Below are 26406 nucleotides of genomic sequence, written 5' to 3'. Positions count from 1 at the left end.
AAGACAAAATACTGCTGACAAACATCAGAACACTTGCGATGAGAAGACTGTGATCCAGTTTCAGGTTGCTTGGAATCTTAACTCAGGAATACCCAAAGAAGTACCAGCTACTATCCACAACAACGAGCTGAGCTGTAATATGCAGCGGGAACACGGCAACAGACAGCGGCAGAGTTTAAACTAATAGTTAATTTATCAATTAACTGACTGACAGAAAAGTATTTGAATTTGAAGTACAATTTTGTTGATTCCAAATGATCAAATGTGCTTTTTAATCAGTGTCAACTGAATATCTTTTGGTTTATTTTATTTTTTTCCAGTTGGACTCCAATGAGTCCAGGTTGGCTGTGTGCAAGTGTTTTATCTGAGCATTTTAATATTCAAAGATGTGTTTGTGTTTGTCTGTGTATGTACATGTGTGACTGAAATTTACTGTCAAAGCTCTATTGCTGCTATTCTCGCCCAGGTTTCCCTTGAAAAAAAAAAATCCTTGATCTCAGTGGGACAAACATGGTTATATAAAGATTAAATTAAAAACAAAAAACCATGAAAAACAAGCAAGCACTTTTTTCATAATTAATTCATTATTTACTATCATGGAAAACTTAGCCTTGCTCTGACAGATACATCTGGCCTCCCTCCTGTTCAGAAAGACTTCCACCCGTCCCGGATCTCTTCAGGCCAATCACAGCCATATGTGGCGGGTTTGATATGATAACAGACAGAGGAGCGTTACCGGGCCAGATTTGAAACGTCATACATCACATTTCAAGTGCAATGCACCAGGCTCACGAAACTCAGATGAAACTGTCAAGATAGGCAGTGCTGCTTAAATATGAATCAAGATTCTGTTATTGCATTGCCTATTTCTCACTTCTAAAGGTTTTCAGAAAAACAGTTTAGTGACTGTTCAGTTTTAATTTGAGAAAGTTTGTCACCAGGTCCCATTTTTTTCCTGCTTGAAACTGGACCAAGCACTGCCCCAACTTGCATGTTTCACTCAGCGCTATATTACATGATTTCTTGCTCTGATTGCTCGTAGGTCTGTCCAACTGGCAGAAGCATTTTGGTCTGCACGCGTTGATTTATAGATTGGAAACTGAAAATGAACAGTGAGATTCCAGACTAATTCACGAGTGATGCCAGGCTCTGGAAGACTACGAAAAACAGTAAATATTCACATTTGAGAAGTGGAACAAGTGAATATTTGCTAATTTTTGTATAAAAAAAAAAGTCTAACAGCTATTTTATTATCAAGCTTATCTGTTGTTCAATTAATTTACAAATCATTTCAGCCCTAAAAAATCATCAGTTGTAGGCTTCATTTAGTATTTTTCAGATGAAACAGTTGTTTAACCAAAGAGAAACAAGTATTTACAAGAGTGTTTTTATAATGGTATATTCCAGTCTATGACTGTCCTTCACTCTATGTTTCTTTAAACTTTACAAATTTGAATTTTGCAGCTCTTTGACAATGAAATCAAAAGCACTATAAGCACTGTGTTGAGATTTGTTTTAAACAAACAGCACCCTGAGATTGAAATGGGATTGAAGTTTCAGGGAGGATTTGCCTGCGCTGTTAACAATCAAAATTTCTTATCACTTAGTCAAATTGTTCCACGGGATAAAAAAAAGGGAACATGAACATAATATTTTAGCACATAATCAGACACAATGGATGCTTTGACAAGGAGTGCGTCAGCGTTTGTATAAAAAAAATACTGCAACATACTAAAAGACAGAAAAGTTATAATTATTATTTGATTTGCCAAGTTCTTGGCATCTACTGAGAGATACACCTCACTTCTGAATTTTAGAAGCTCCGAAAAGACCAAACCTTTATATTTATATTTTTATTTGAAGCTGGTTATACTAAACTTTATTGTGGTAAGAATGATAGGCCCAGTTTCTTCAACATCTTTGCTCAAACTAAAACACTAAATTTCTTGAATTCTAGGTGCAGGGACTGATGTTGCATCATTCCTCTCATTCAGACAACCCCCTCCCCCCTCTGCTCCCTCATTCCTGCCTGCTGAGATAGTCTAGTGAGCATATGCAGGGCTTGGATTTGGCTGATTACATAATTGGAAATTTTAATGGTGAATATTAATCCACAATGGCCCATATTGGGTTTTATAAGCAGGCTGATCAGGATCTGCAGGCTCTCAGTAAGCAGCGACAGTCTACGGACAATGAAGCTCTGGGCTGGAAGAGCTCTTTATATTACACAAGTGGCACGGCTGACGCAGCAGAGCACCACTACATTGTTCAATAACGCTGCTCACCACATACCTGCAAGACATTTTTTTGGATTGCATTTTTAGCTGGTGTCGTCACAGATGCATTTTACCACATATAAACAGATGAACTGTTCCTTGACTTGTGCTCGTGTGTCAGTGCGGCAACCAAAAAAAGCTCTTGGAAATCCAGAAGGCTTCGGCCGCCTGTGTATCAACATTGCAGTCTGTGGGTAATTAGCTAGCTGAGCAGCAAAGCTACTGTGCAGCTCTGACTGAGCCTGCACCATGGCAACACACAGGGCTGTGTCTGAGCACATGCTCCTATCCTACCCCCCCTTCCTTTTCATTTTTTTTCATTCCTCTTCCTCTTACTGCCTTCGACCCCTCTCATCCTTTTCTTTACGCCACACCTCTCATTTCTTCACCTCTTTCTCCCTCCTTCCCATCCCTCTTTCTCTGTCCTCCTCTCTTAATCCCCCCCTCTTCCCCTCCTCTCTTGCATCATCACAGCCCAAACTGACAACTGAAAAGGCACTCACTGGTTCACATTCGGGGAGGGCTTGACGCCGCTGCTTTCCTCGACATTCTGAACACAGAGCTGAGCATTTTTATGACATAGGGCAATCGATGTGACACCGATCAGAGGGCAACATGTATACAATCCAGTCTCCTGAAATTTATATTTATACACAACTAATTAAAATGCACATATTTCTAGGAAACATAAAGCTAGCTAGCTCAATCTGTTTTTCTTAATTAATCGATTTGGCTGTTTGGGCCATAAAATGTCAGAAAATGTCTTGTTTTGTCCAAAACCCATTGATATTCAGTTTCTTGTCCCAGAGGAACAAAGAAAACAGAAAATATTCAAATGTGAGAAGCTTAGATCAGAGAGTTTGAACCTTTTTCCTTAACAAATGACTCAAATTGTTAATCAATTATCAAAATAGTTGGTGATCAATTTAATAGACGACAACTAATCAATTAATTCAGTAGTCACTGCAGCTCTAGTGTGTATTTAATGCATCAGCAAGCTGTTCACTGCCAATGAGAATGTTCACACTGAACAATCATACTGTCAACATACTGTATTCCTGATTGTTTCCCCAACTACATACTCCTGACAACTACAGTGTGATTAAAGAGGTAGTTTGAAATCTTAGGAAACAGTTATCTGTCTTCTTGCCAAGAGTTAGATAAAAAAACTGATACCACTCTCATGTCTGTATGCTAAATATGTACCAACATGCAGGACCTAAAACGCACTGCAAGAAATTTTCAACTGGTCATGAGGCAGTTTCAGTTTAAAACTGATGAATCTACATGAGCTACATAAGCAAACAAGACGACAGCAAGAAAATCTATTTCTGCTTAGTATTTCTTAATGCCTGATACTCCTTGAATTCAGATGAAATGATTTTTGGATGCAGACCAGAAGAGCCTATGTTTAGAGGAAACAATGGATCTATCCAAAACCATTAGCCTACCTTTGGTCAGGAGAGCAAGTATACAGTATAGATCTCCCAAATATCCAACTATTCCTTTAACATTCATATAGTAGGGTTATGTTTAGACAACAGAAGCAAGTTTAGGAAAAGATGTAACTAAAATCACATGGTCTCTCCAACCTAACCAGGTGTTTTAGTACATTCATCCACAACATTATCTCTATTATTGTTGTGCAATATAAGAACATTATATTTATTTCATTGGATAAATGTTGCCAAGAAGGTTTATTTGGCAAAGCAAGTAATTTCTGAACTACCCAATTTTCTGTATACATTAACAATGCCTTCACTATAGATTCATCTTCTGTATCAGCTTATAAAAACCGCCCCCAATGGCACTGTACAATGCTGCTAAAACTGCATTTTCTGTCTTCAAAATATGAATACATGTTTGTCATGTGGATGCTCATATCACTCAGCATTTAACATTTATTTATAAGGTTCAATGGTATTAACCTGTCAATGATCATGAAGAAACATTTGGGTTTTTCGTGTGTATACTGTTATAGTACCAACTGAATCGACCTCATCCTCCCCAGTTACACCTTGAACAGTGCAGGGAAAAAAGGATCTTGTAGCTTTAAAAGCATATATGAGAGAGCAAGTCCTCATCCTATATGCTAAAGCAGACATGATGCTGGCATTTCATAACAATAATGTTCTGATTTATTCCCAGCTGCTGAAGCACATTAGTGTCTGCTTTGTTCTCTCTTCACATGTCTCAGCTTGTGGAGCTTCAGCTTAAAAGAAACACATACCTGCGATTGTTCAATGGTAACAGTAGGCTATTCACGCCAAACATTAAAAGAATCTCAGATTAGAAATGCATTTATGAATCTTACATAATATTAAAGGAGCTATAGATATAAAAAAAAATGGTTTAAAGCATTAGTTTAGCATTAGTGAACTAAAATTATCGACAGAAAGTCAAGGCATAACAGTTTTGACATTATGTCAAAGATGTCTATGTGTTGCTTTGCAGAGACATCTACTGAAGTTAGCATGCTAACCAGCTAGTCTCAGCTGGCCCTGTCTTCAATGTACCACCATAATACCACCCTGCACCTCAAGAGGTGTTAGTGTTGCTTTCCATTTGGAAAAGGAATGAAGTTTGATGCTGAATTTGAAACATTTCTGTTAGACTGATTAATAAACAGCTGTTAACAGCTGTTAACCAAAATGGGAAAAAAGACTTGAGTTTGTTCCTTTGTTTTTTTAATTGTTACAAGAGACTTTTGAGTGTAAATCCAGCACTTTGATATATTACGTCTGTTTAAAACCCTGTCTAGACAGCAAGTGTCTCAGATGCATAATTCTGCTTGAGCGTCTCAGACTGCAAGAAATGTTTATGCTGAAAAAAAAAAATTGTCTGAGAGAATCGTGATTGGGGAGTTCTTGGGGAGAAAATGGTGATTCACTTTTCAGCAAGAATCATGTAGCCCTATTGCAAACAGAATGAGTAAACAGAAATATATTTGACATACATGTTATATCAAGCAGCAGTTACAAAACCAGTGTGGAGTTTCTGCGAGATGATCTCAGAAAAGAGAAAACTGATTTAAATGAATTTACAGTAAATATTTTCTCCATTAGATTCTAAAAAGCTAACAGCATGCCACCAGTATTAGCATATGTGTCCTGTTTGAGAATTATTGCTCCACTAAGAGGCTGCTTTCCAAACCACTGGAAAAACGGGCAGCAAACCATGAACCTCCAACCACAAAAAAAGTTTAAGGTGACGTCACTCACACAATGTCCATATTGCTCCACAAATAAGCCCATTTGTCATCTGCACGTGTAAAGGCAATTATACAAGGAAGAATTTGGATTTGGCTTGTACTGGGAAAGTTGTGTTACATTGTGGAGAAATATTAACACAAATGCACAGACACACAGAGGGAAACAAAAAGTAATAAATCCATAAAAGCAATTTCAAGGCAGAGATGTACTCAACAGTGTAATAAGATGTATGATATTAAGCTGGGATTGCTTGTATTGTTTATATCTGTAACAGGATGAGGGCATGCTCTCTCTTTATCTCTCTCTCTGAGATTGAGATGCGTGCTTCTGTTTTTACAAATTCGGTGGGTAGAAGAAGTCGATTTTCACTAATAGAAAACAATAATGACTGATAATAAACAGAAGAACATGTTTGAGGGGTCATCTGTGGGCCTGTGCAAATATAACAGACATATGTGTGGAAAATGTAAGCGGGCCTCTCGTCTTGTCAGCTTAGCAGGGGGGAGAAAACAGGAAGTCCATGTGAGCCAAACATATGTTGTTACAATATACTGTGTATCTATACTGTTCACATAGCAAAGGGCTGCATAGGTCCTACAGGAGGAACAAAATGTCTTTCTTAAACATAAGAGAAAACAGATTTTAAAAGACTTTAGAAACAAATATCAGCTCAAAATGGTTGATCGTTGCTTCATTTTCCCCACAATATTTTGGTCAAATTTTAATAATGACATTTTGTTTTGGATCTATCAAATCACCATGAATGCCATTAATCCAGTTTATGTATGCACAAATACATACAATAACACAGCAAGATTTATACTGACCAAGAGCAGTACATAGTTGATCCATGACCACCTCTCACGGTTTGGCATGCAGGTGAACCACAGATTAAATGCAAAATTCAACCATCATAGCGTTAAAATACAGTTTCACTTCCAATGTTACTTTTAAAAGTCATAATTCCCTAAATCCCGTTGCAGACTTGCAAGTGACAAGACAAGACTGATGCATTCTGTCTTATCTTTCTCTGAAATGCAGTGACTGGGTTAAGAGTGTCATTATCGCCTCCACTGAGTGAAATCCTGTAGGCTGTAGTGGTGTAACTGGGAAATTGGGCATGCTTGTTGTCATAGAGATAGATCATAAGATTGTGATGTTGACTGCAACTTTGGCAATATCTGTTGGCATCCCTTCGACACACAGCTCAGTAGAGCTGCAACGGCTAATCGATCATGAATAGATTATTAAATTAATCTGCAACTATTTTGAATAATTGATTTAATTGGTTGAGTCATTTTTTGATAAAAGAGAGGCAGAATTTTCTTCTTAAATGTGAATACTTTATGGTTTCTGTTTTTTTTTAATCCTTTAAAACAGTAAACTAAATGTCTTTGGGTAGTGGACAAAACAAGACATTTTTCTCTTTACCAAACGGTGCTGTGGGCGGGGCACTGAGCAAGACTTCAGAGTGATGACCACCACAGACTGTAAAAAGTCTACAGTGACTACAAACAGAGAGCAGCAGCTACATCAGAGCCAAAGAAGCATATTTTTAAAATTGATGTAACCCAAACCCTAGCCCTTTATTTTGCTGATCCGAAAAACAGTTCCAATCCAAGGCTGAAAAAATCATGATACAATTTGAACTGTGAGTTTTGTGACTCACCGCACCCCTACTGATCAATAAGAACCAGACAAAGAAAAACAAGAATCTGATATTTAGCCACCTCAGAGTACAACTACACGGCATCAAATGAAAGCATGACAAATTTATATATTTTTTTCACAACCTGGCTCTTATTTTTAGTTTAGTTTAGTATTTTGCCATCATTCCTACTGGCAATGCAGAAAATTAGCACCAGCCATCAGCCAAATGCTGGCGAAATATGCAAGTGACTGCCATTATTATTTTTTGGCTGGTGAGTGAAGCAAATCTACCAGTCTATTGAATGGCTGATAAAATTTGAAGATTCAATAGCCATTTGGCTGGTGGACAACAAAGTTAGGCTAATTTTACACCCTGCCTATTGGATAAGATAACATATTACTTACAAACATAACTGCTGAGATGTGGGCCATGAAGACTTTTTGGTTGCGTGTAGCTTTCTTTTCACTAATAGTGAAAAATGTGATTTGACAGTTTTGGTAAAAAGAAAAATCTGGGACTGCGCATGCATGTTTTACACTCAACTGTAAAGACACCATGTGTCGAGCAAAATTGCCAAATATGAGCTGGCAAATAAAATGTTGTCATAAACAGATGCTAATCAAAAGTTTGAACATAACGACCAGACTGCAAAAAATAAAACAAGATTTAAGGTACTGTAGAAGACTGAGTTAGATATATATTGTGTATCAAAGTCACATGAGCTGTTAAAGGTTGCTTTGTTAAGAATTAGAAAAGATTTTGATCTCATATACTTTATACTGTACATTGTGTTTCAACAAATATAGAGATCCTACTGCTGCACTGCAACATACAGTTTTTACCAAACAGTCAGCTTTCAACATTGAGTGACAAGGCATAGATGGTGGTATTTTTGAAAAGCACTGCATGTGCATAACATATTAAACTACACTAATCATACTGAAGCACAGGTCTGGAGTTGTTTGCTGCTGCAGCATCCTCTCCGAAAATGAAGCCTTTGATTCGTACTATGTATGAAAAAAGAAAGAGCGGAGGAGGAGAAGGGCAGTGGAAGACAGGAGGGGGATGATAGAAATGAAGAACACTGAAAAACAACACACACACACACACACACACACACACACAAAAATGAGAGGCCAGACCAAATGGCTGAAGGGCTGCTTGGATAATGCATTAGACAGAGATGGCACTCAGAGCAGCTACACATGGTAAGAAATGCACTGCTTCGCCAAATGTCCTCCACAGACACACACACACACACACATACAGATATATATATATATAAACACACATGTTCCCAGAAAATGGATGAAAGAACAACAAATATTCTGTTTACCGTATCATGATGTACCCCCCAAAAATGTGAAGCTCAAAAGACTTTCAGGATCTGAACTACCTGTGTTCTAAAGAGCCATCCACACCAAGAACGGTAACTATAACTATAATTCTAACGAAAACGTATGTATGTATGTATCCACATTTATGAATGACAATGTTCTGTAAACAGCAGTGCCAAGAACGTGCTGCACGCTCCAACTGTGTCGGCAGCATGGGAAAATGGCTAATGATGACCTGTTACTGCTGCACACTGTGCAGAGAAACAAAGAGACCAGAAGGAAACGGGTTCACAAAACTTTAAAAGATGAGAGAAGTTGTCGTCTTCTCAGGCCAAATTTGTACATAAACTTTCATGAGTCAACTTGAATTTGTTGGTATCCTGGTGATTGTCAAAGAGGACATTTGCAAGGAACTTCAGACACCCCATCAGCACCAAAGACTGTTTGACATTGTGTCTCTGGTAAAATGGAGTTTTCTTTTGTGCAATCTGCTGCCTAATATGACATTATATAAGCGTAATAAGTTGTAAGCTATACCCTGTAAATTATGGTGGATATTGATTGGCTGTCAGAGTTTAAATTGTTCATCAAATTGCTCTGAAAATGATCCCAGTGATCTTGTTCTTCACTGTTGTTGTAATTATAGTTGTGGTGTAGACTCTACCATCCACCTCAACGATTTTTAAAACAATACATTAGTCCTAGTTATTAGTTACTGTTACAGTAATCGTTCTTGATGTGGATGTGGTTTGGGATGTGGTAAGTTGCCATTTTCAGTGTGCAGGCTGCTAGCTCAGAGGTTGTTGTTGTTGGTTCCCATTGTGACAGCAATTTTGAAAATGGTACCATGCAAATAGTGGAAGGGCAGGAGAATGCTGCCTGAAATAGGTGGCCGATGGAAGGCTTATCCCCACAGTCTGTATCTGGTCAGACTATCAACCAGGTTAGCTTTGCGAGAGCAAGAAGACAGTTGTCATGAACATTTGAGACTGACTGGCCTTAAAACTCACAACCAGGCCTGAGTATCAAACCTTAATACTTTTTTGGTACAGACAGAAAGGTATCTATATCTAATGGTCAGGACAGGTAGCTAAGCTTTTGGAATTCATCAAATGCCTGGTCAGGTTTGTAGTCAAGTTCACGTATAGCTTACTTTGATAAGAATCATTATATATAACATCTGTAGGATAACAGACGCTAGATCAACCTCAGCGAACTTCATCAGACACCGGGCAACACAGCTGGATGGAGAGTCACTTTGTAAGTTAATGCGAAAGTTAATGTCAGCGCCTGTGGATGGTTAGCAAACATGTTTGGCTCAGTATGATCAACTATGTGACATTAGCTTGATATTTTGCAAAGTTGACTGAGTGTTTATTTGTTTAGCACACTTGTGCGCAGAGAGCGCTGCTTCAGTGTGACTGTAAAATAATTAAATTTTTCCAGATTTTGCACAGAGGAATGATGGCAGCTTCTTGGTCTTCTCTTGCTGTTTTGTTAACTTTTATTTGTGAGATGACTACGTTTTCTGTGACTCAATCTGTACTCTGTACTCTAATCTGAGTGTTTTGTGATATCAGGTCATTTAGTTGTGCGCGTTCTCCCTCTGTTTTATCGGCGCATGGAGAGCTGCATTTTTACTTTGCTCTTCACTGGACTGTCTGTTCTTTCTCAGCACAGTCGGCTTTAGTTGCTCCCAGCCCTCATCCTCTCATGGAGAATGTTTGATTTTCTACTGAGCCGCACAACCGGGACGCATATGAAATCCTGTGATGCGTCATTACGCGTGACACTGTGGCTGAATATCATACTGCACGGCAATAGCATGTTGAAAGTGATCATACACCAAACAGCTAATCAATGCTGCACAATACAGCACATGCTCTGAATTTCTTAGATAGGGGAGACTCGGGTAAGATGACTAGTGGGTAAGTTGACCCACCTGTTTATAGGCAGCTGTGATTTCTATCTGGCTGTGATGGATAGATATCAGCTACAACAACTGTTAAGTCAAACCAAAATTTTCCTGGTCTAAAAATTTTTATTATACATGTTGGTGATTTGCTAATGTATAAAACAATGTGAATCATTTAGCTAAAGAGTAGTCTTAATTGCTAAGCCATGCAGTTTTTAGATAAGCCTGTTCCAGCCAAAATAAATGTACCAAAAATATCTAAAGCTTTAAAACCTGTCTATTGTGTTTTATTGGTCCACAACTTTCTTTTCATGGCACAATGGCAATAAAGATATAATAAAATTAGAGTTGTTTTGTCTGGCACTGTGTCACAGCAACACTAAAATAATATGTGCATTATTAAGAGTATTAAAGCATAAAATTTACACAAATTACTTGTCCTAGTAACTAATTACGTGTTGCTTTTAGAGAGCAGCAACTACTAACTATAATTAGTTATCAATTTTCAGTAATTTGCCCAACGCTCTTCACTAGTTAGCTAGCTTGCATCTGGTGTGGCTGTACTGTCTAATATGACGTGGATAAGAATTATTAATTAATGAAAATATGCTCAGAATATACTGTTAATTCTTTAAAAAAAAAAAAAGCCAGTATTCAAACAACAGTCAAGTCTTATATAAGAGCAGCCCAGGCTGGGTAAAAAACATTGAAGAGGCGTGAAAATAGTCGTACTCTGATAACTCACATGGTAAATTCAGCATAATGTACATTTCCAGTCCATCTGTACAGCAACAGATTACCACTCTACTGCTCAGTCTGAAATGCTCTTTTCATTCATTCATTCCAATCATTTCTACTCTGTCATATTCTATCAAGCCATGTTAAGTAACTATAAATAAAACTAAACACTTCCTGCAGATGTTTTAAATTAAAAGCCCACCCTAGAATGGGAGAAATTAAGCCCTTTGAGCCCAAGGAAGGCTCTTAATGTGAAACATCTGAGCAGGAAGTGTTGGGATTCATTGACAGCATCTCTAAAAGCAATTTAACAACTGCAAAATGGAAGCGACTGGAAATAATTAGTGAATGAAAACAGTGTTTCTGTCAGAGAAGAGGGGTGGGTTATGACATGACTGTATTGCTGTGCTGATTTGTGCTGAATTAGTGCTGTGGAAATGCTTAATTCATCAAGTCAACATGTAAACATGGAGGAAGATCAGAAAACTCTGAAGGTTTCTGATGAAAATATGATAAGATTTACTGATAAAACAGGGAATAATCATAAATAAAGATGCTTAATTTAAGTAAAGGCACTATTTGACATTTTTTACATTAGCGCTGTGGAAGTTAACATAATGAAGAATTTATCAAGACAACATGCAAACATCGAGGACCATCAGGAAACAGGAAGACCAAAATATAAGATGTAATTATAAAACAGAGATCTAGACAAGAGTATCTCTTCACTTTAGACTTTAACTAGCTATCACTTCCTTTGTACTGGCCTACGACAAAGGGTGCTCTGCATTTTGCTTTGCACTTTGCACTGTTGCACTTCTTTTAAGATGTTGTACATTTGTTGATTTTATGTATTGTACATACTTAATATCTTTAATATATTTATAATTTCATCATTATTCAGGGGTCCATCTTATGAGACTAGTATTATCAGGTGGGTTTTATCCATGTGAAGATGTATTCTATTCTCATTTTATTTTATTTTTATAAGTAAGTTTAACTGTTCATCTATTTTACATTAATTATAGCATTCTATTCCTGTTTTTATGTTGATTCTGTCTTTTTTAAGAGAAGCATTGCTTGTGATTTCTTTGTTATAAAGCATTTTGGGCTGCTTTTCTTGCATGAATGATGCTATGCAAATCATTATTATTATTATTATTATTAATAGTAGTATTTGGAACCTAATTATGAGGTTTTTATATTCATTATTCAGACGTTAGCTGCTGTTTCTTCTTTCTGGTACTGTAACTACTACTGTGTACCTTATTGTAAAGTGTTACCAAAATAACAGCTGATATGATGGTTGAATAAAAGCAATAAAAGCACAAGCGCTGTTGAAAGCACCCACACACCCCCACAAAAATGAAGAGGAGTCAGAAGGCTTAGGGACCAGCTCTTCTCCGTTATTGATTGGATATACACACATTCCAACGGCAGCATGTGGGTGATGGAGCTGCTGTACCTTGCTGAGAGAATGCTAGCACATTCTTGCTAAAACGAGTCTGGCAGAGCAGGAAAAAAAGCCTTTTTATCTGCACATACAGCCTATCACACACTAACGACTGATTCTTTTAATTGACAGCTACAGTGGTACACCATTTAACATCTCATTCCATCAAAGGCCCCCGTGTCCCTCGCTTCTCTTTTGCTCACAGAAAATCTGACGCTTCCATCGCTGAATCAGGAGTCCACTCTGCCCTGCACACAGCACAGTCACATTTCTAGGCCAGTCGCTACTGTGATCAGCAAAAACCCCCTAAATAAAACAAAGCAGGCAAGCAAACAAACAAACAGCGTTCCCCTCCCTTCTCCTTTCTTCTCTCCTCTCCTCCCCTGGCTGGCAGCGAGAGCCAGAGAGGGGAACAGGCGAGCTGATACGGGGCTGAGCTCTGGCAGGGCCTCTGACAATGACCATATGGATCACAGGGGCATGGCAGCCTCAGCTTCCAGCAGGACACACACCTCCACATGCACACGATCTGCAGCTTGAGGCGACTGCACCTGTAAACTGTGCAAAAGCCTATATATATATCACAAAGCTGTAGCCAAAGTGCAGTAATGAGTAAAGCACTTTGCATTGGCAGAGAACACAACACATTCCTGCATTTCACAGAGGACCTCCATGTTGAAACAATATGAGCAGAGCCAGCCTGTGAGCGCGATGCAAAGGTAAAGAACAATAGAGCAACTGAGTGGAGGCTTTTAAGAGAAGTGTAGGAGGAGGTGGGATTGAATGCAGCTCACAGGTCGTGGGTCACAGCTACAGCAGCAGCTCCCCATCACAGATCAAGCTCTGCAACTCCCATAATGGTGGCTCAGCTGTCAAAGTCTCCCCTGCACGCTCACGTCAACATCCGACTGGCCTTTTTTCTCAGGCGCTCCATCCCTGCCCCCCCGTCTTACAGCGTATAAAAAGCAAACTTTTGTCAAAGTGCACATAAATATTGCAGCGCACCTTGTCTCCCTTGTTTCGTCGTGCATTTCCCATGATTCACCACCTTCTCTTTACCTTCAAATTTCCAAGGGTAAGGAACACTTTGTTTTTGGGCAAAGGTCTGTGTCGGGCATGGGTGTGTGTGCTTAAACTGTATGCGTGTTTGAGAGAGACAGGCAAGTGCAGAAGGGAAGATATGATGTAGGAGGTTTGCTAGCAGACACCTGAAATTAAATTATGTGCTCTGAATTTATATGAAATCATTAAAATGGAATATTGGCATTTTTTGTAGCAGTTTGACAAGATGAAATACAGTTTCAGTGTTATCGAAAAATGATTCACATTTAGTGTTTTATACAGTACAGATTTGCAAATACCAAATCACTTAGTGCAAAGACATAAAATGATTTTAAAAATCTACACTGCAATAAATCTCCTTTTCTTTCCCAAGTTTACTGGAACACATTGGGTTAACCTACAAGTGAATTTCACTCACAAAATATTTTTTTTCCACCATTTGTGTGGGCATGCTAGTAGGGCTGCAACTAACCATTACTTTCATTATCAATTAACTTATCAGTCACACGGCTGATTAATCAATTAGTTGATTAATCCATAAAATTTCAAAAAATGGTGAAAAATGTTGTTCACTGTTTCAAAACGCAGAGGTAAAGTTCTCCAATGTCTTATTTTGTCCGTAACTCAAAGATATTCAGTTTACTGCTGTAGAGGACCAAAGAAATCAGAAAATATTCACATTTGAGAGGCTGAAATCGTAAAATTTGGTAATTTTTTCTTTAAAAAGTGACTCAAAATGATTTAATTGACTATTAAAATAGTTGGTGATTAATTTTAATGGTTGATGACTAATCAATTAATCAACTACTAGAAGCTCTACAAGCCATGGTGTAGGGTACTGAATGTTTTTTATTTACTTTCAAAGGTTCTACTGAGGTTTTCAAAGCGCTTCGAATGTCTGTCATCATATCTTATGATGTCATCACCCTAAAAAAGTTATAAATTCTTGAATAAAATATTAAATTTGAATAAAGTGATTCATTGGATTAAATGAGTCTTTTCTTATTAAGTCAACTTTCTTTAAAGAACATAAATCATCAGTTTTGTAAACATAAATGTAATCTGTGGTGTCGCTGGGCTTGGTTCACTCAGTCAGACACAATCCTATCTGTCCACAACCAACACTGAAATCTAATTCTTCAAATAATATAATATTAATAATATTAGTGTAACCTAATCTTTATCTGCAACTGTGCAGAAACTCTGGGTTTAGACAGAATAAATAGGCATGTAAAAGAAAAAAAAAAACCTATGCAGCATTTGAATGTGGATCTAAAATTTGAATGTCAAAGTTATGAACAAGTCTTTGAACTATTTGAGACAAGCCTACTGATGTGACAAACTAAATGGCAAAAACACTGATAAGGAACAGTAGCTGGTGCTCCATGTAGTCCTTGTAACCAAATGTAGCACCAAAGTGTAAGTATTATGCAACAAATTGTGGACTGCTGAATTTGCAAATTTGCATCACATAAAACAGCCATTTCAAACTATTTTCAGTTAAAGAAGATTGTCCGATATTACGGGCTCCTTGTTGAAAGCCTGGAAGCTCTTCAACATGTTCGAAAACTGTCGAAGCTCATTAAGATTATGGAGAAAGAAACTACACTGAACTGGATCTTATTGCCTGAATCTTTTCTTTGTGGGAAATACAGGTCGCACAAGAGTAAAGGTTTACAAAATCCATTTACACTCAGATGACTGTAGCTGTTCTACATTCAGACTGGAACAACTTGAGTTCCTTAAAGGTCCGTAGAGCTGCTCATGTTGTTACTATCAGTGCTCATTGTGGTGAAACAGTGGTGAGGTATGTTTAAAGTTACACTATAAGATTTTTAATGTAAAACTGCACCTGCTGGCAAGAGTTGTAGATGACAAGAGCATCTTTTGTAAACAGATTTGCCCTGTTTGCTCAAAATTAAATTGTGTAAATTGTGTTGGTTAAGTCCATTTTTTGTGACAACTCACAACATGAGAACTAAACACAAAAGTTGAAGGCACCGTTTCCCTTATTCTGAAATGATCAATGTTTGGCTTGGTGGCTGAACACGAGTACACTGTGTGCAGCTAACTGGCATCACATGTTTTCTTGGTGCTGAAATTCTTCAAACGTTTACACCTCGCTGGTGGTTAAAGCAGACATTATGTAAGTTCGAGGCAGATGTAATAATGCACGACAAAATCATAAGAAATTTGGAGCGGTACTCTGTAGCAGGTTTCAAAACATTTCACATTGTTTGGTTGAACACAGGCTTTGAGCTGCAGTGCAGACAGATTTCAAAGAGTAATTACACTGTTTCAGCTTGTTTTTGCCTCCTACTGAATTTAAAAAATGCTTGTTGGGGTGAGTGTGGGAGAGAGGGAGGGGCAGCACAGGGGAGCAGGGTCCTCAGATGAAATGTAATCTGATGCCAACATAATGCTGGAGCTTAAAACTGATGTCAGAGGTGGTATGACATCACAGCTGCTCTGACATCACCAATAGGGTGATACTACACAATAAAATTATTTGGCTTTTTATTGTTTTTGCTGCTGTGTAATATTCTTTCAGGCTTACTAAAATTATAGTAAAGAATATAATATTTAATTAAAAACAAGGCTTGAAAATGAATGTATGATTTTGAGTTTATATTTTCTCAGAAAGAAACCGTCCTCTTATTTCCATTTAATGCTAAGATGCTACAAGCTCCAGCTTAAATACCATATCATGAATAGAGTTGGACAGTTGGGTGAATATATCAACTATCAGGGATTGGCTGAGCCGAATGCCATTTGGGGTTTTTTGGGTGATTGTTTGGGGATAAATGATTAATGGCTGCACACCCGCTGACCTGGAGGACGACGGAGGGGAAAACAGCCTGTAGAGCCAGAATATTTTCACATTTAGCACACTGAATTAAGGATTTATTTCAGAAAACTAGGGATGGTGATTGTTGAAACAGTAAAAAGACTAACCAAGATGGTTTTGGTGAGTCTGAGTTGAGCTGAGTTTGAATGAAGTGTGATTTACAGAGTTAATAAGGCAATTAATGTTCATGTTAGTTGTGTAAAAAGTCAGAAGTTTGTACCCCTATCACAGCTAATCAAACCAATGAATACATGATAAACTCAAATACAAAGACAGCAACAAAGATTTTGGAGCCAAAAGAAAAATAACAAACCAATCTTGGAAACAAGGGGGCCAGAACTGTCATATGAACAGCAACAAACACCAGTGCTCCATCAAAGAGGCAGAAAAATGCACCAAGTGGACAGAAATCTGGGGTGAGGAGGCCTACCAACCATCCCTTTAATGTGATGGTGTCCTCCTCCTCCTCGTCCTCCTCCTCGTCCTCCTCCTCCTCCTCCTCCTCCTCATCATCATCATCATCATCATCATCATCATCATCATCATCATCATCATCATCATCATCATCACCTCAACAGTCAGAAGTAGGACCAAATGGCAGCGAACATCACACCACAACTGTGACGTCATTAGGGATGGTTATTGATACGATTTTATCATTATAAAGACATGACACGAAAAGATTCAAGGTTTTTTTGTTTGTCTCACATGTTCAATTGTTTTCCAGTTTATTTTCATCAAATTTGGTAAAGTGAGCCCACACCTCACTGCACATTTTCCCCTGTCAGCTGTTCATGTAACTTCACACAATCACTGACAGCAGTAAAGTTTTTCCAGGAACTTCCAGGATATTTTGGTACTAACCAGTCAGGAACCAGTACCAGTTTAGTTCAACAATCGAAATTGTGAAAGTAAACAAACAGGTGTTGTAAATTTGGGATTAATCAATGATCGAATAATCGGTCTCTGAAGAATTTGATCGATGAAGTAAAATTTCATTGATCCACAATCAAATAATAATCTGAAATATCACAGAAATTATTTTTATGAGCGTATGTTTCATGTAATGCTGTCAGAGTATGCAACATGTTGCTGTGGAGATAAATCGTTTGTAATTGTTTAGTATAAGCAACATTTTTGTTTTTTAATCAAGTAATTGATTGTAATGTTACCAATAATCAATCAAGGAAAGTGCTTACAACTTGCTTAGAGTTCATTAATAAGAGGTTCACAACAAAGATCTGCTTCCTGTTGTCCTTACTGCTCGAGGTCAAGGTTGCCTGGCTTCATGAAGTGTCCTCCTTTCAAGAAGAGTCAGGGAAGACGGAGAAATGCTTCGTATTATTCAGAAAATTCTTACTGGATCATATTAAGGGTCCATAATATACCACTACTGTACCTCTCATAGTTTCTTTCCATTCTTAAATTTCGTTGGAATGCAGCTCTCATCTGTAGAAGTGGGGTTTAAGGGCATTTATCCTGTTATTGAACTCAAATGTGTTTTATATCAGTGTTTCTCTCCTCTATTCCTACTTTACTAGTCGTCATAAAGGCAACCTGAAATTGGGGATCTGACACTTGATACTTAAAAGACAATTGTGCAGTAATTATGTGTCACATTGGGCTGAATGTATCGACAGGAACTGCACCTGCAGGTGTAATGAAAACGCCATCCATCTTGGCCCTTATCACTCACGCTAGATTTTTAAAGATAATGTATGGATATGCTGAGTGCACTTTCATTCAGGTCACATTTCTTGCCTTTTTTTTTTTAGTCTAAGACAAGCTCATAGATAAATCTCTCTTGATCTGATGAGAATATTCCAGGTTTTAGATGGAGCCTTTCAAGATCACAGTAGGGGATCCAGCTCGAGACATTTGGACATGGAGCACATGTAAATCCCGTCCGTTAATGCTCTCTGGGTTGCTGTTACAGGACTGGCAAATCAAATCCGAGCGAACGAAAATCTCATCAGACAGATGTACAAACCAATGACACCGATAAATCAATGCGACTGTAAGACACACACACACACTTACGCACACATGCACAAACACTTCTGATCAAGGCCTGAAGGCTTTCAAGTCGTAATCACCTATGGGAGTGTTCGACATGGAACGCCCACCGTGCCTGTGCATTCATTTAAAACACCACTGTCACTACAGAGGCCTCTTATAAACAATGGGTCTGGCAAAGCATTTTTGGACCAAATCTTGATGCTAATAAATAAAGTAAAATCCAATTAATATTTAAAGCTAATCATAGCCACAGAGCTGGAGAACACACAAAGACAGATTGGAGCCCGCAGGGGGAAATGAGGGAGCTTTCTGACTGGAGCTCCCAGTAGACTCGAGGTCTCTACTTTTCTCAGATTTAAATTCAAAAGCTCTTGTTTTAAAGAATGTTCTTATAATCCCGACTGGAATCATCCACAATTATCCAAGCAAGCTCCTGACAAAAGCAGCACAAGCGTTTTAGTAAATAGATGACAGAGGGGAGAAAAAATTAACATCATCATGTGTTGGGGTGTCTAATGATTTCCTCACACGTACATGAGATGTTCATGGCTACAAAGGCCATTTGAAAATGTCAATGATCCAGCTATAAACAGCCGGCTCGGATAATTCTGAATGACTGTGCAAGGTTATTGCTTCTGATCGTGCTAGCATCCAAAAACACGAGTTGTTATGAAAGCTATAAGATAATAGACGCGTGTGTTTGGGGCGTGTGTGATTACTGCCCTGCTCTCCGGCTGTGTATAGGTAGTGGGGGAGGGGTAGCGTTCACATTTCCCACCCAAGGATGAGCAACGGTGACTGAGGAGAGCTGGGAGGGATGATGGGGGTGGATGGTGGGTGTGCATCTCCATCTCCATCCATGCCGTACTCCAGCATACAGCCCGTTCATGGGGAAGGGGATCATCCACATGCCCGTTTTAGGAGATGGAGGGACAGATGCTTGTCCACAGTGTCAGGGCCTCGCTTGCTTTCTCTCTCTGACAGCACCACCAACTGCCTCCTCTTACATAACCCCCTCCCCCTCTCCAGGCCCACTGCCTGCCTTTATTGGCTTATTTCTCTCTTTTTCAACCTTAGCATTTTCACCCCACTGACTGCTGCCTTTTCCCCCCTCTTCCATCATCATCCATCTCTGATTCTTCGTCCTCTGTGATTCCAGCTCTTTTTTTTTTTAAATTCCAGTGTAGATACTCCTGGACTGAAGCCATAGATGCCAGGTTGGATATTTTCTCTACAGAGTTTTTCTGTGGGGCAAAAGGGAGCAAGGATCCTTCTAAAAGACAGGACCAGAGAGGATTCTACAGAGTGGTTCATGCATTAACAGTGCTGTTTAGACAACATAAGATCCCTACACGAAGTACGATACAGTCCATTAAACATATTTCATCAAGTAGATACTAATTTGTTTCATTGTAAGTTCACTGTAGCATAAATAAGAGGGACATGGGCAGTAGAAAAATTAGGTGGTAATACTGACGGAGACCAAAATCTCCATGTAAGCAATAAATGCTTACATAATCACATCTGCAAATGTGTGAAATAAGCCTGATCGGTCTGGACGTAGCTGATAAAAAAAAACGGCTTTGCAACACGAACCTAAAGACAAAATGTCAATCTCTTAAACCTCTCCTTCTTGGCTGTAGTAATCTGCTAATATCAGCCAGGTTGCGGCTCATATGTGGGCTCAGCTCAGGGGGATTTCTTCCACTCTGCCTCGGAAATTTCAGCCTCCATTTTACCCTAGTGCTTCTTCTTCTCACCTTCCCTTCTTCCCACTCCCTCACATTTCTTGCCAAAAAACGCAATCAGACACGAACGGAGGGGCTACAAACAATGCAGCGACTTCCACTTGCAGCAAATACGAGGCTACATAGATACATACTCATGCACAGCGAGAGAACCGTTCCTTGAATCTCTCATGCTCTCACCGAGCTACCCTTCCCCCACCCGAGCTCACTCTCATGCTCACATACATGCACCTTGCTTAATTAAAGACTGTGCTTCTGAAGCTGCTGTGACCTTTTTATCAACTGTGATTTATAAATAAGTGTAAATAAAAGGGAGATAATAGAAACAAAATGGAGCACATGTAAAGAGGTGGTTTCATTCAAACTGTGCAGCATGTATGACAGGCACAGACTGCTGCTGAATCTCTTATTTTTCTGACAACACATTCATTATTTTGTGATGCTTTGGAGCAAATTACCATGCTGGAAAAAAAAAACGGAGGCCAAATATGGAAATACCAACTGGTATCACAGATCGATTTCATCTTCTCTTCCTCTGCTTTGGGCTAATAAGAGACAATCCTACAATTAGTTGATCTATGAGAAATCTATTTCTTACATGTTATTTCATTGTCTTAAGGCAGAACTTAAAATAATTGCAAACTGCATCTCAGTGCTGCTTCCATGAATGAAAATGCAGCATTTTTTGGCCTGTGTTAACTGCATCAGCGTGAGCCTTTGACGACACACACTAGGTGTGTTAAATCTATAAGCATTAGTCATCTGCATCAAATCCAAACATGAAGATCATCTCCATGTGTGTGTGCAGTGGAACTGGATCAGTCCTGTTCTGTTCTTCCTCACACAGCTTCCAATAGAGGAACCACAGTCAACAAATGGGAAACGGAGGACTTGAGATGAATACTAAATATGAATTCTCTTCCATAAAGCAGCTGACAGCTGATACATGATGGTTTTACTACAGCAAACAGCTCATCTGTTCCCAGTCTCCCCTGCCAGGCCCCACATGCAGGCCTGAGATATTTAAAAGAGTGAGGAAGAGGAGTTACCTGGTCATACCACTCCCGGTTGGTACAGGTGCACTCAGGCCACCATCCACCTTGTCCACTGGAGTTGTTGCCGTTTACTTTGGGGCCACCCTTGGATTGGCCCTTTGGGTTTGGGCCTCCAGGGCCCCCACCAGACATTATCTTGCCCTTACTTCTCCCCAAAGTGCCCCCTCCTCCTCCCATGCCTCCACCTCCCCCTGAGGCTGGAGGGGGTAAGGTTTGGCCTCCCCCGTACCCAGGCGGGTATCCATAGGGCTCGGCCTGCCAGTCTCCTCCATATGCCGGGGCGTCCATCCTGCGCAGGGCAGCCATACGGGTCACCTCATAACATTCTGGGCACTTGCAGCAGTGGTGGTGTTTGTGCATGCTGGCTGTGCTGGCTGGACTGACGCTGAGCTGAGCGGCGTGGCACTCTGTCTCTGCTGCCTCCTCAGATCTCACACAGCACGCTGTGATCGGCTCACAGAGCGCTAATACCGACGGAAATAACACTAATCACAGGAATTTCTACAGATTTTCCCTTTTTCGTCAAATCCTGTCACTCTCTCCTCTTTTATTCCTCTCGCATGTAGAAAAAAAGAAAAGATCGAGAGGGATGGGAAGCAGCAACAGGAAAACAAAAATTATAAAATGGGCACGTAGTCTTTGTCCTCTTGACGTAGAAGATCAAAGGAAATATTCAAAATATTGTAGACGACCACACAATCAGAGACCAGCCCCGATGATAGAAATTTCCTCTTGCCTCTCTTGGTTCACAGTGATGCGCATATAAATTCATAGATATATATATTCTTTTGTTTATATATCATATATATTTACACACACAAATACATATAAAAATATTAATATAAACAGACGAGCACAAATACAGATATGTACAGGGATAAATGTATATATATATATAAATATCTATATGCGTGTGTACAAATATATATATAGATATATAAACAATATGTATAAATAAATGATATCCGCAGATGAAAATCTTCCTCTGTTAATTCTTGATGTCTTCCCGTTCTGTCCAAATTTCACGTTTTTCCTCCTGCGTTGGAAATCGTTGTCTTCTCTCTGTCTCTCTGTCTCTTTTCTCAGCCTGCAGAGAGGAGCTGAGCTCTGGATCGCCTCTCAGCCAGCTTGCCCTAGATGTGGATTATTCAGAGGGATGCGAGCAAGCAAGAGGGAGATGGTGAGCAAGAGAGAGGAGAGAGAGAGAGAGAGAGGCAGGCAGGCAGGGAGGGAGGAGGGGGGATACGTAGCAGCATCCCTCCAGCATCTCAGCCCTGACAGCCACAGCCAATCAACTGGCAGCACTGCCATCAGCAGCAGCAGCACCAACAGGACTGAGTGCTTCACTAGCTGCTCTTAAAGGGGCCGCAACGCCTAAAACCATCCCTGCTGCCTGCACTTGGGTAAAAAGGTGTTGCTTCACAAATCAAGGCACAGTGAAAACATTGTATTTGTGTTTTTTCTCAATAAAAAAAAAGGTCACGGAGTCGTAGTCTGCAAGCTGCCGATGCCTGCCCTCGATCCTGATCCTCTAATTGTGAGTCTAATCCACATTTTTCATCAGACCAATGCAGCCAAAATCCAACTTACAGCGAGCACCTCTGTCCCTCCGACTGGTCACTGGTCACCTCCACGGTCATCTCTAGTTCAGCTGCAGCTTTCTTGTGCTAAGTGATTGGCAACCTCGGGCTCTGTGTCACAGCAGCACGCATCTGTAAATAATCTCACAATGGAAGCAGGTGCAGCACATGAAAATCCCTTTTCTCCCGAGACCAGCCTCTCAACACAGGATGTCTTTGAATCACCATGCATTACTTTACATCATTCTCTATCTCCTCTTCCCTTTTTTTAGCATTACTACAGGCATAGCAGCACTGCTGTTGAATCATTTTATTGTTCTAAGTCCTGCCCACGTGCAGGATTGGGTCAAAATAAACACGGCGAGAGGAAAAACTGCACTCCTGAAGCCTCGTTTGAGAACCATAGGGGAAATATTTTATGTTCACAATGATGACATCAACACATGTGTACAAAACCAACAAGATTACACGCTTGGGCTTTTCGAGTGGGTGGAGGAAGAGATTGAGAGTGAGAATGTGTGAGGGGAAAAAAAGAGAGAAGAAGCAGAGACTACATGGCTTTCATGTATCTGTGGCAGTTATATTTTCAGTAATGCGATAGGACTGCCTGTGAACCATTTTGCATGCTTATGAATTTGTGGGTTGATCACAGCAAGATATAAAACATCCTGACACTGAGGGTGAGGGTTTAGTTTTTAGAGAACTAAGAGAGAATGTTACAGTGTCGCCATTAAAGCCCTGCATATATGCATTATTAATGAAATGTGACGGGGAAAGGAGCTGGGTGTGTCTGCATGGGGGAGAGAGTGTATTTGTACATAGTCTGCATGTTACAGTGCTCATACATGAATGCAGGTGCCTTTTCAGTCCTTTAACTAACATATAAGACACAGTGCCTTTAAATGACATGGATGTTAATGTGTATTTATGCAACCTTCCTGTTAAATTGAGCAGGATTTTAGGGCGAGGGCACTCTGCATTGTGTTGCACCCCTACCAGGAGGCACACACAGCAGGCTCAGCCACACTGAATTACATGCAACAGTAACTATCTTCATTATAATGATATTCTTTCTAGCAGAGAGCAAAAAATAGGAAAGATTTGGGTATTTTTCAAACATAGACTAGAAACCACTGAATGTCTCAAGTTATATTGTCAGATGCAGCCACAAACCCTGCTGAAGCCAATCAGAGTGGCGAGGCGGAGCTTCCAGGCAGCGGCTTGAAAGGACGATGTAAGCATATCGATCACAGCACACATGACCGAGCACATGTTGCAAGCATCCTTCCCCAGCCCTCGCTCTCTGTCTCTCTTATAAATTGTCCACATTGCATTTACCACTCAGCGCTGTCAAGAGGGTCTGCAGCACAGAAATACACACACGCACCGACTGTATGGCACACAAAATGAGAGAAGCAGGAGGAAACACATAACACAGGCAGGAGAGACGGACACAGAAAGATCCTCAGCACTGAATGAACACAGTGATGCCATCTGTATGGGTGGGCGTGCACATACACACATCTGCGATATGAACTGTGTATGTAGACATATTTAGTACCTCAAGGGGAAATAAAACCTCTCCCTTTAAATATTACATAATATGAAATATATAAAAAATGGTAGGTCTTTTTTAGAGCCAATCAATTGCTGGTTTTCTGTATCAGGAGGATAGCAGGAAGAGCAATACAGGAAGTTAATATGCAGTAATCAAATTAGAGCCATTACAGAGGACAGAAAAGGTCCTGAAGGTTAATGTAGTGTTGGTGTACATGTCTTATAAGTAGGGCTGCACAGAAGCTGCAATTCTTTGATAATGTGAAAAATGTGTGACAAAAGGGCATTTTAATAAAGTACTGTAGTGCTGCACAGATGCACTGAACTTGCAGGAAAACATGTTTGTTTGGTACAGACCTCAACCAGTGTCACATCATTATGATTTTTATAGCTTTTCTTTTCAAAATGGAACTTCTAATGAAAAAATGACCACTCACACTAAACATGAATCATACTGCAATCACAATATCTGCCAAAAATAATCGCAATATAATTTTTCTAACACGACTGTGCACTCCTATTTTAAATATATAAAAATTTTCAATGTCATTTTGAGAATACGAAGGTCTAAATGCCTCTCAACTTCTCCCTTTTTTAAAGGTAACCATTGCAGAAGACTGCTGATCATGTAAAATTTAGGCAAGTGCTAGCTTGTGCCGGTGGAATAAAAGTAGAACTAGAAGGATAGCAATCTTGTTCAAGTCACAGCAATCTTTAAAAAAACACACACACTTTAATCTAAGACATATCAATGTACGAATATAACAATATGTCAAATATCACAATATCGTGGGGCTGGGCAATATGTTGATATCATATTGATATCATGATATGAGAGAAGATATCATCATAGATTTTGGATATCGTAATTTTTTTTAAGGCTGCATGACCGTAAAGTGACGTAATTTTCTTAACTTATCAGACTGTTCTAGCTGTTCTATTATTTGACTTTACCCACTTAGTCATTTACTTCTTACTCAGTGATGGTTATTTCTCAAAAATCTCAGAGTGTTAATATTTTGTAAAAGCACTAATAGCCATCCCTACAATTGTCATAATATAAATGAATATCTTCATTGAGGTATTCAGTCAAAAACAGAATTTACAGTATATAAATTTAGAAAAAAAATGTATATTGAGATGTATATTGTATATTGCAGAATAGTCTAAAAATATTGGGAAGTTATTTGTAAGCCATATCACCCAGCCCTACCATATTGCAATAAAAATGTCTTGATACCGGACTGTGACAGTATCTACTATGATATTAAATAGTTAATCCTTATCTGATTATTTTTATTTTATTTTACAAAAGGACAGCTACTGACTGCTGCATTGCTTGTGTTTTGCAGTTGTACATAATTCAGACAACTGTCAGTTCAGTCATTGCCAAAGAAAATTCATACCAATATTTCGCACATGTTTAAGTCCTGGCTGGCTACTTTTATTTTATATTACTAAAGAAGGAAAGCAGAAGCACTTTCAGTCAAAAGAAAATGCATCAGATTTATTTTTTAACAAAGGACATTTTTTTTCTTTATTATAAACATTGTAATAAATATCGTATTGTGGACTTTTTATTGTGATATTATCATACTTTTTTTGGTATCATTACATCCCGACTGCTTTGGCTTCTAATTGCCTTGAATTTCCAGCAGAGATCTTAACATGCTCTCCACACCAGACATAGGCATTTTTTTTACAGACATGGAACGGCCCCATTCTGGTTCAAGCACCTAATTTTGAAACATTTGGAGCATTTTCAACAAAAATAAATTGGTTCAGAACACAAAAGTTGGTTCCCAGCTGGAACTAAACAATAGCAGGTTTGGTGTGTCGTATTCTACAGATCAGTGTGTGTCTTCCATGACTGCAATGGTCCTGCTTAAAACTGGTGGAAAAGTGGGCTGGTTTGATAATACCAAGGAAGTAAGACTCTTGAACAGAACTAGTTC

At 39.2% G+C, this 26406-nt stretch overlaps 1 protein-coding gene across 8 annotated transcripts in view; it reads right to left on the bottom strand.

The window, feature by feature from the left end:
• The window catches only part of dlg3 (discs, large homolog 3 (Drosophila)), a 118347-nt gene that overhangs the window by 66046 nt on the left and 25895 nt on the right, over nucleotides 1-26406 (bottom strand). Inside the window, exon 1 of one of the 8 annotated variants that reach the window (XM_084718935.1) lies at nucleotides 21309-22466. The exons of 6 other annotated variants lie outside the window; for them this stretch is intronic. In XM_084718935.1, coding sequence (XP_084575061.1) covers nucleotides 21309-21674 — 366 coding nt within the window. In that variant the 5' untranslated portion in view covers nucleotides 21675-22466. Of the gene's footprint in view, nucleotides 1-21308; nucleotides 22467-26406 lie in introns of those variants that run through there. One more of the 8 variants, XM_084718929.1, reaches the window with a different exon arrangement.

Source organism: Lutjanus erythropterus, chromosome 5, assembly GCF_056507025.1.
Source record: "Lutjanus erythropterus isolate fLutEry1 chromosome 5, fLutEry1.hap2, whole genome shotgun sequence".
NCBI classification, from domain to species: Eukaryota; Metazoa; Chordata; class Actinopteri; order Lutjaniformes; family Lutjanidae; genus Lutjanus; species Lutjanus erythropterus.
Note: the sequence above shows the minus strand (reverse complement) of the source record. Positions and strands in the feature narration are given on the sequence as shown.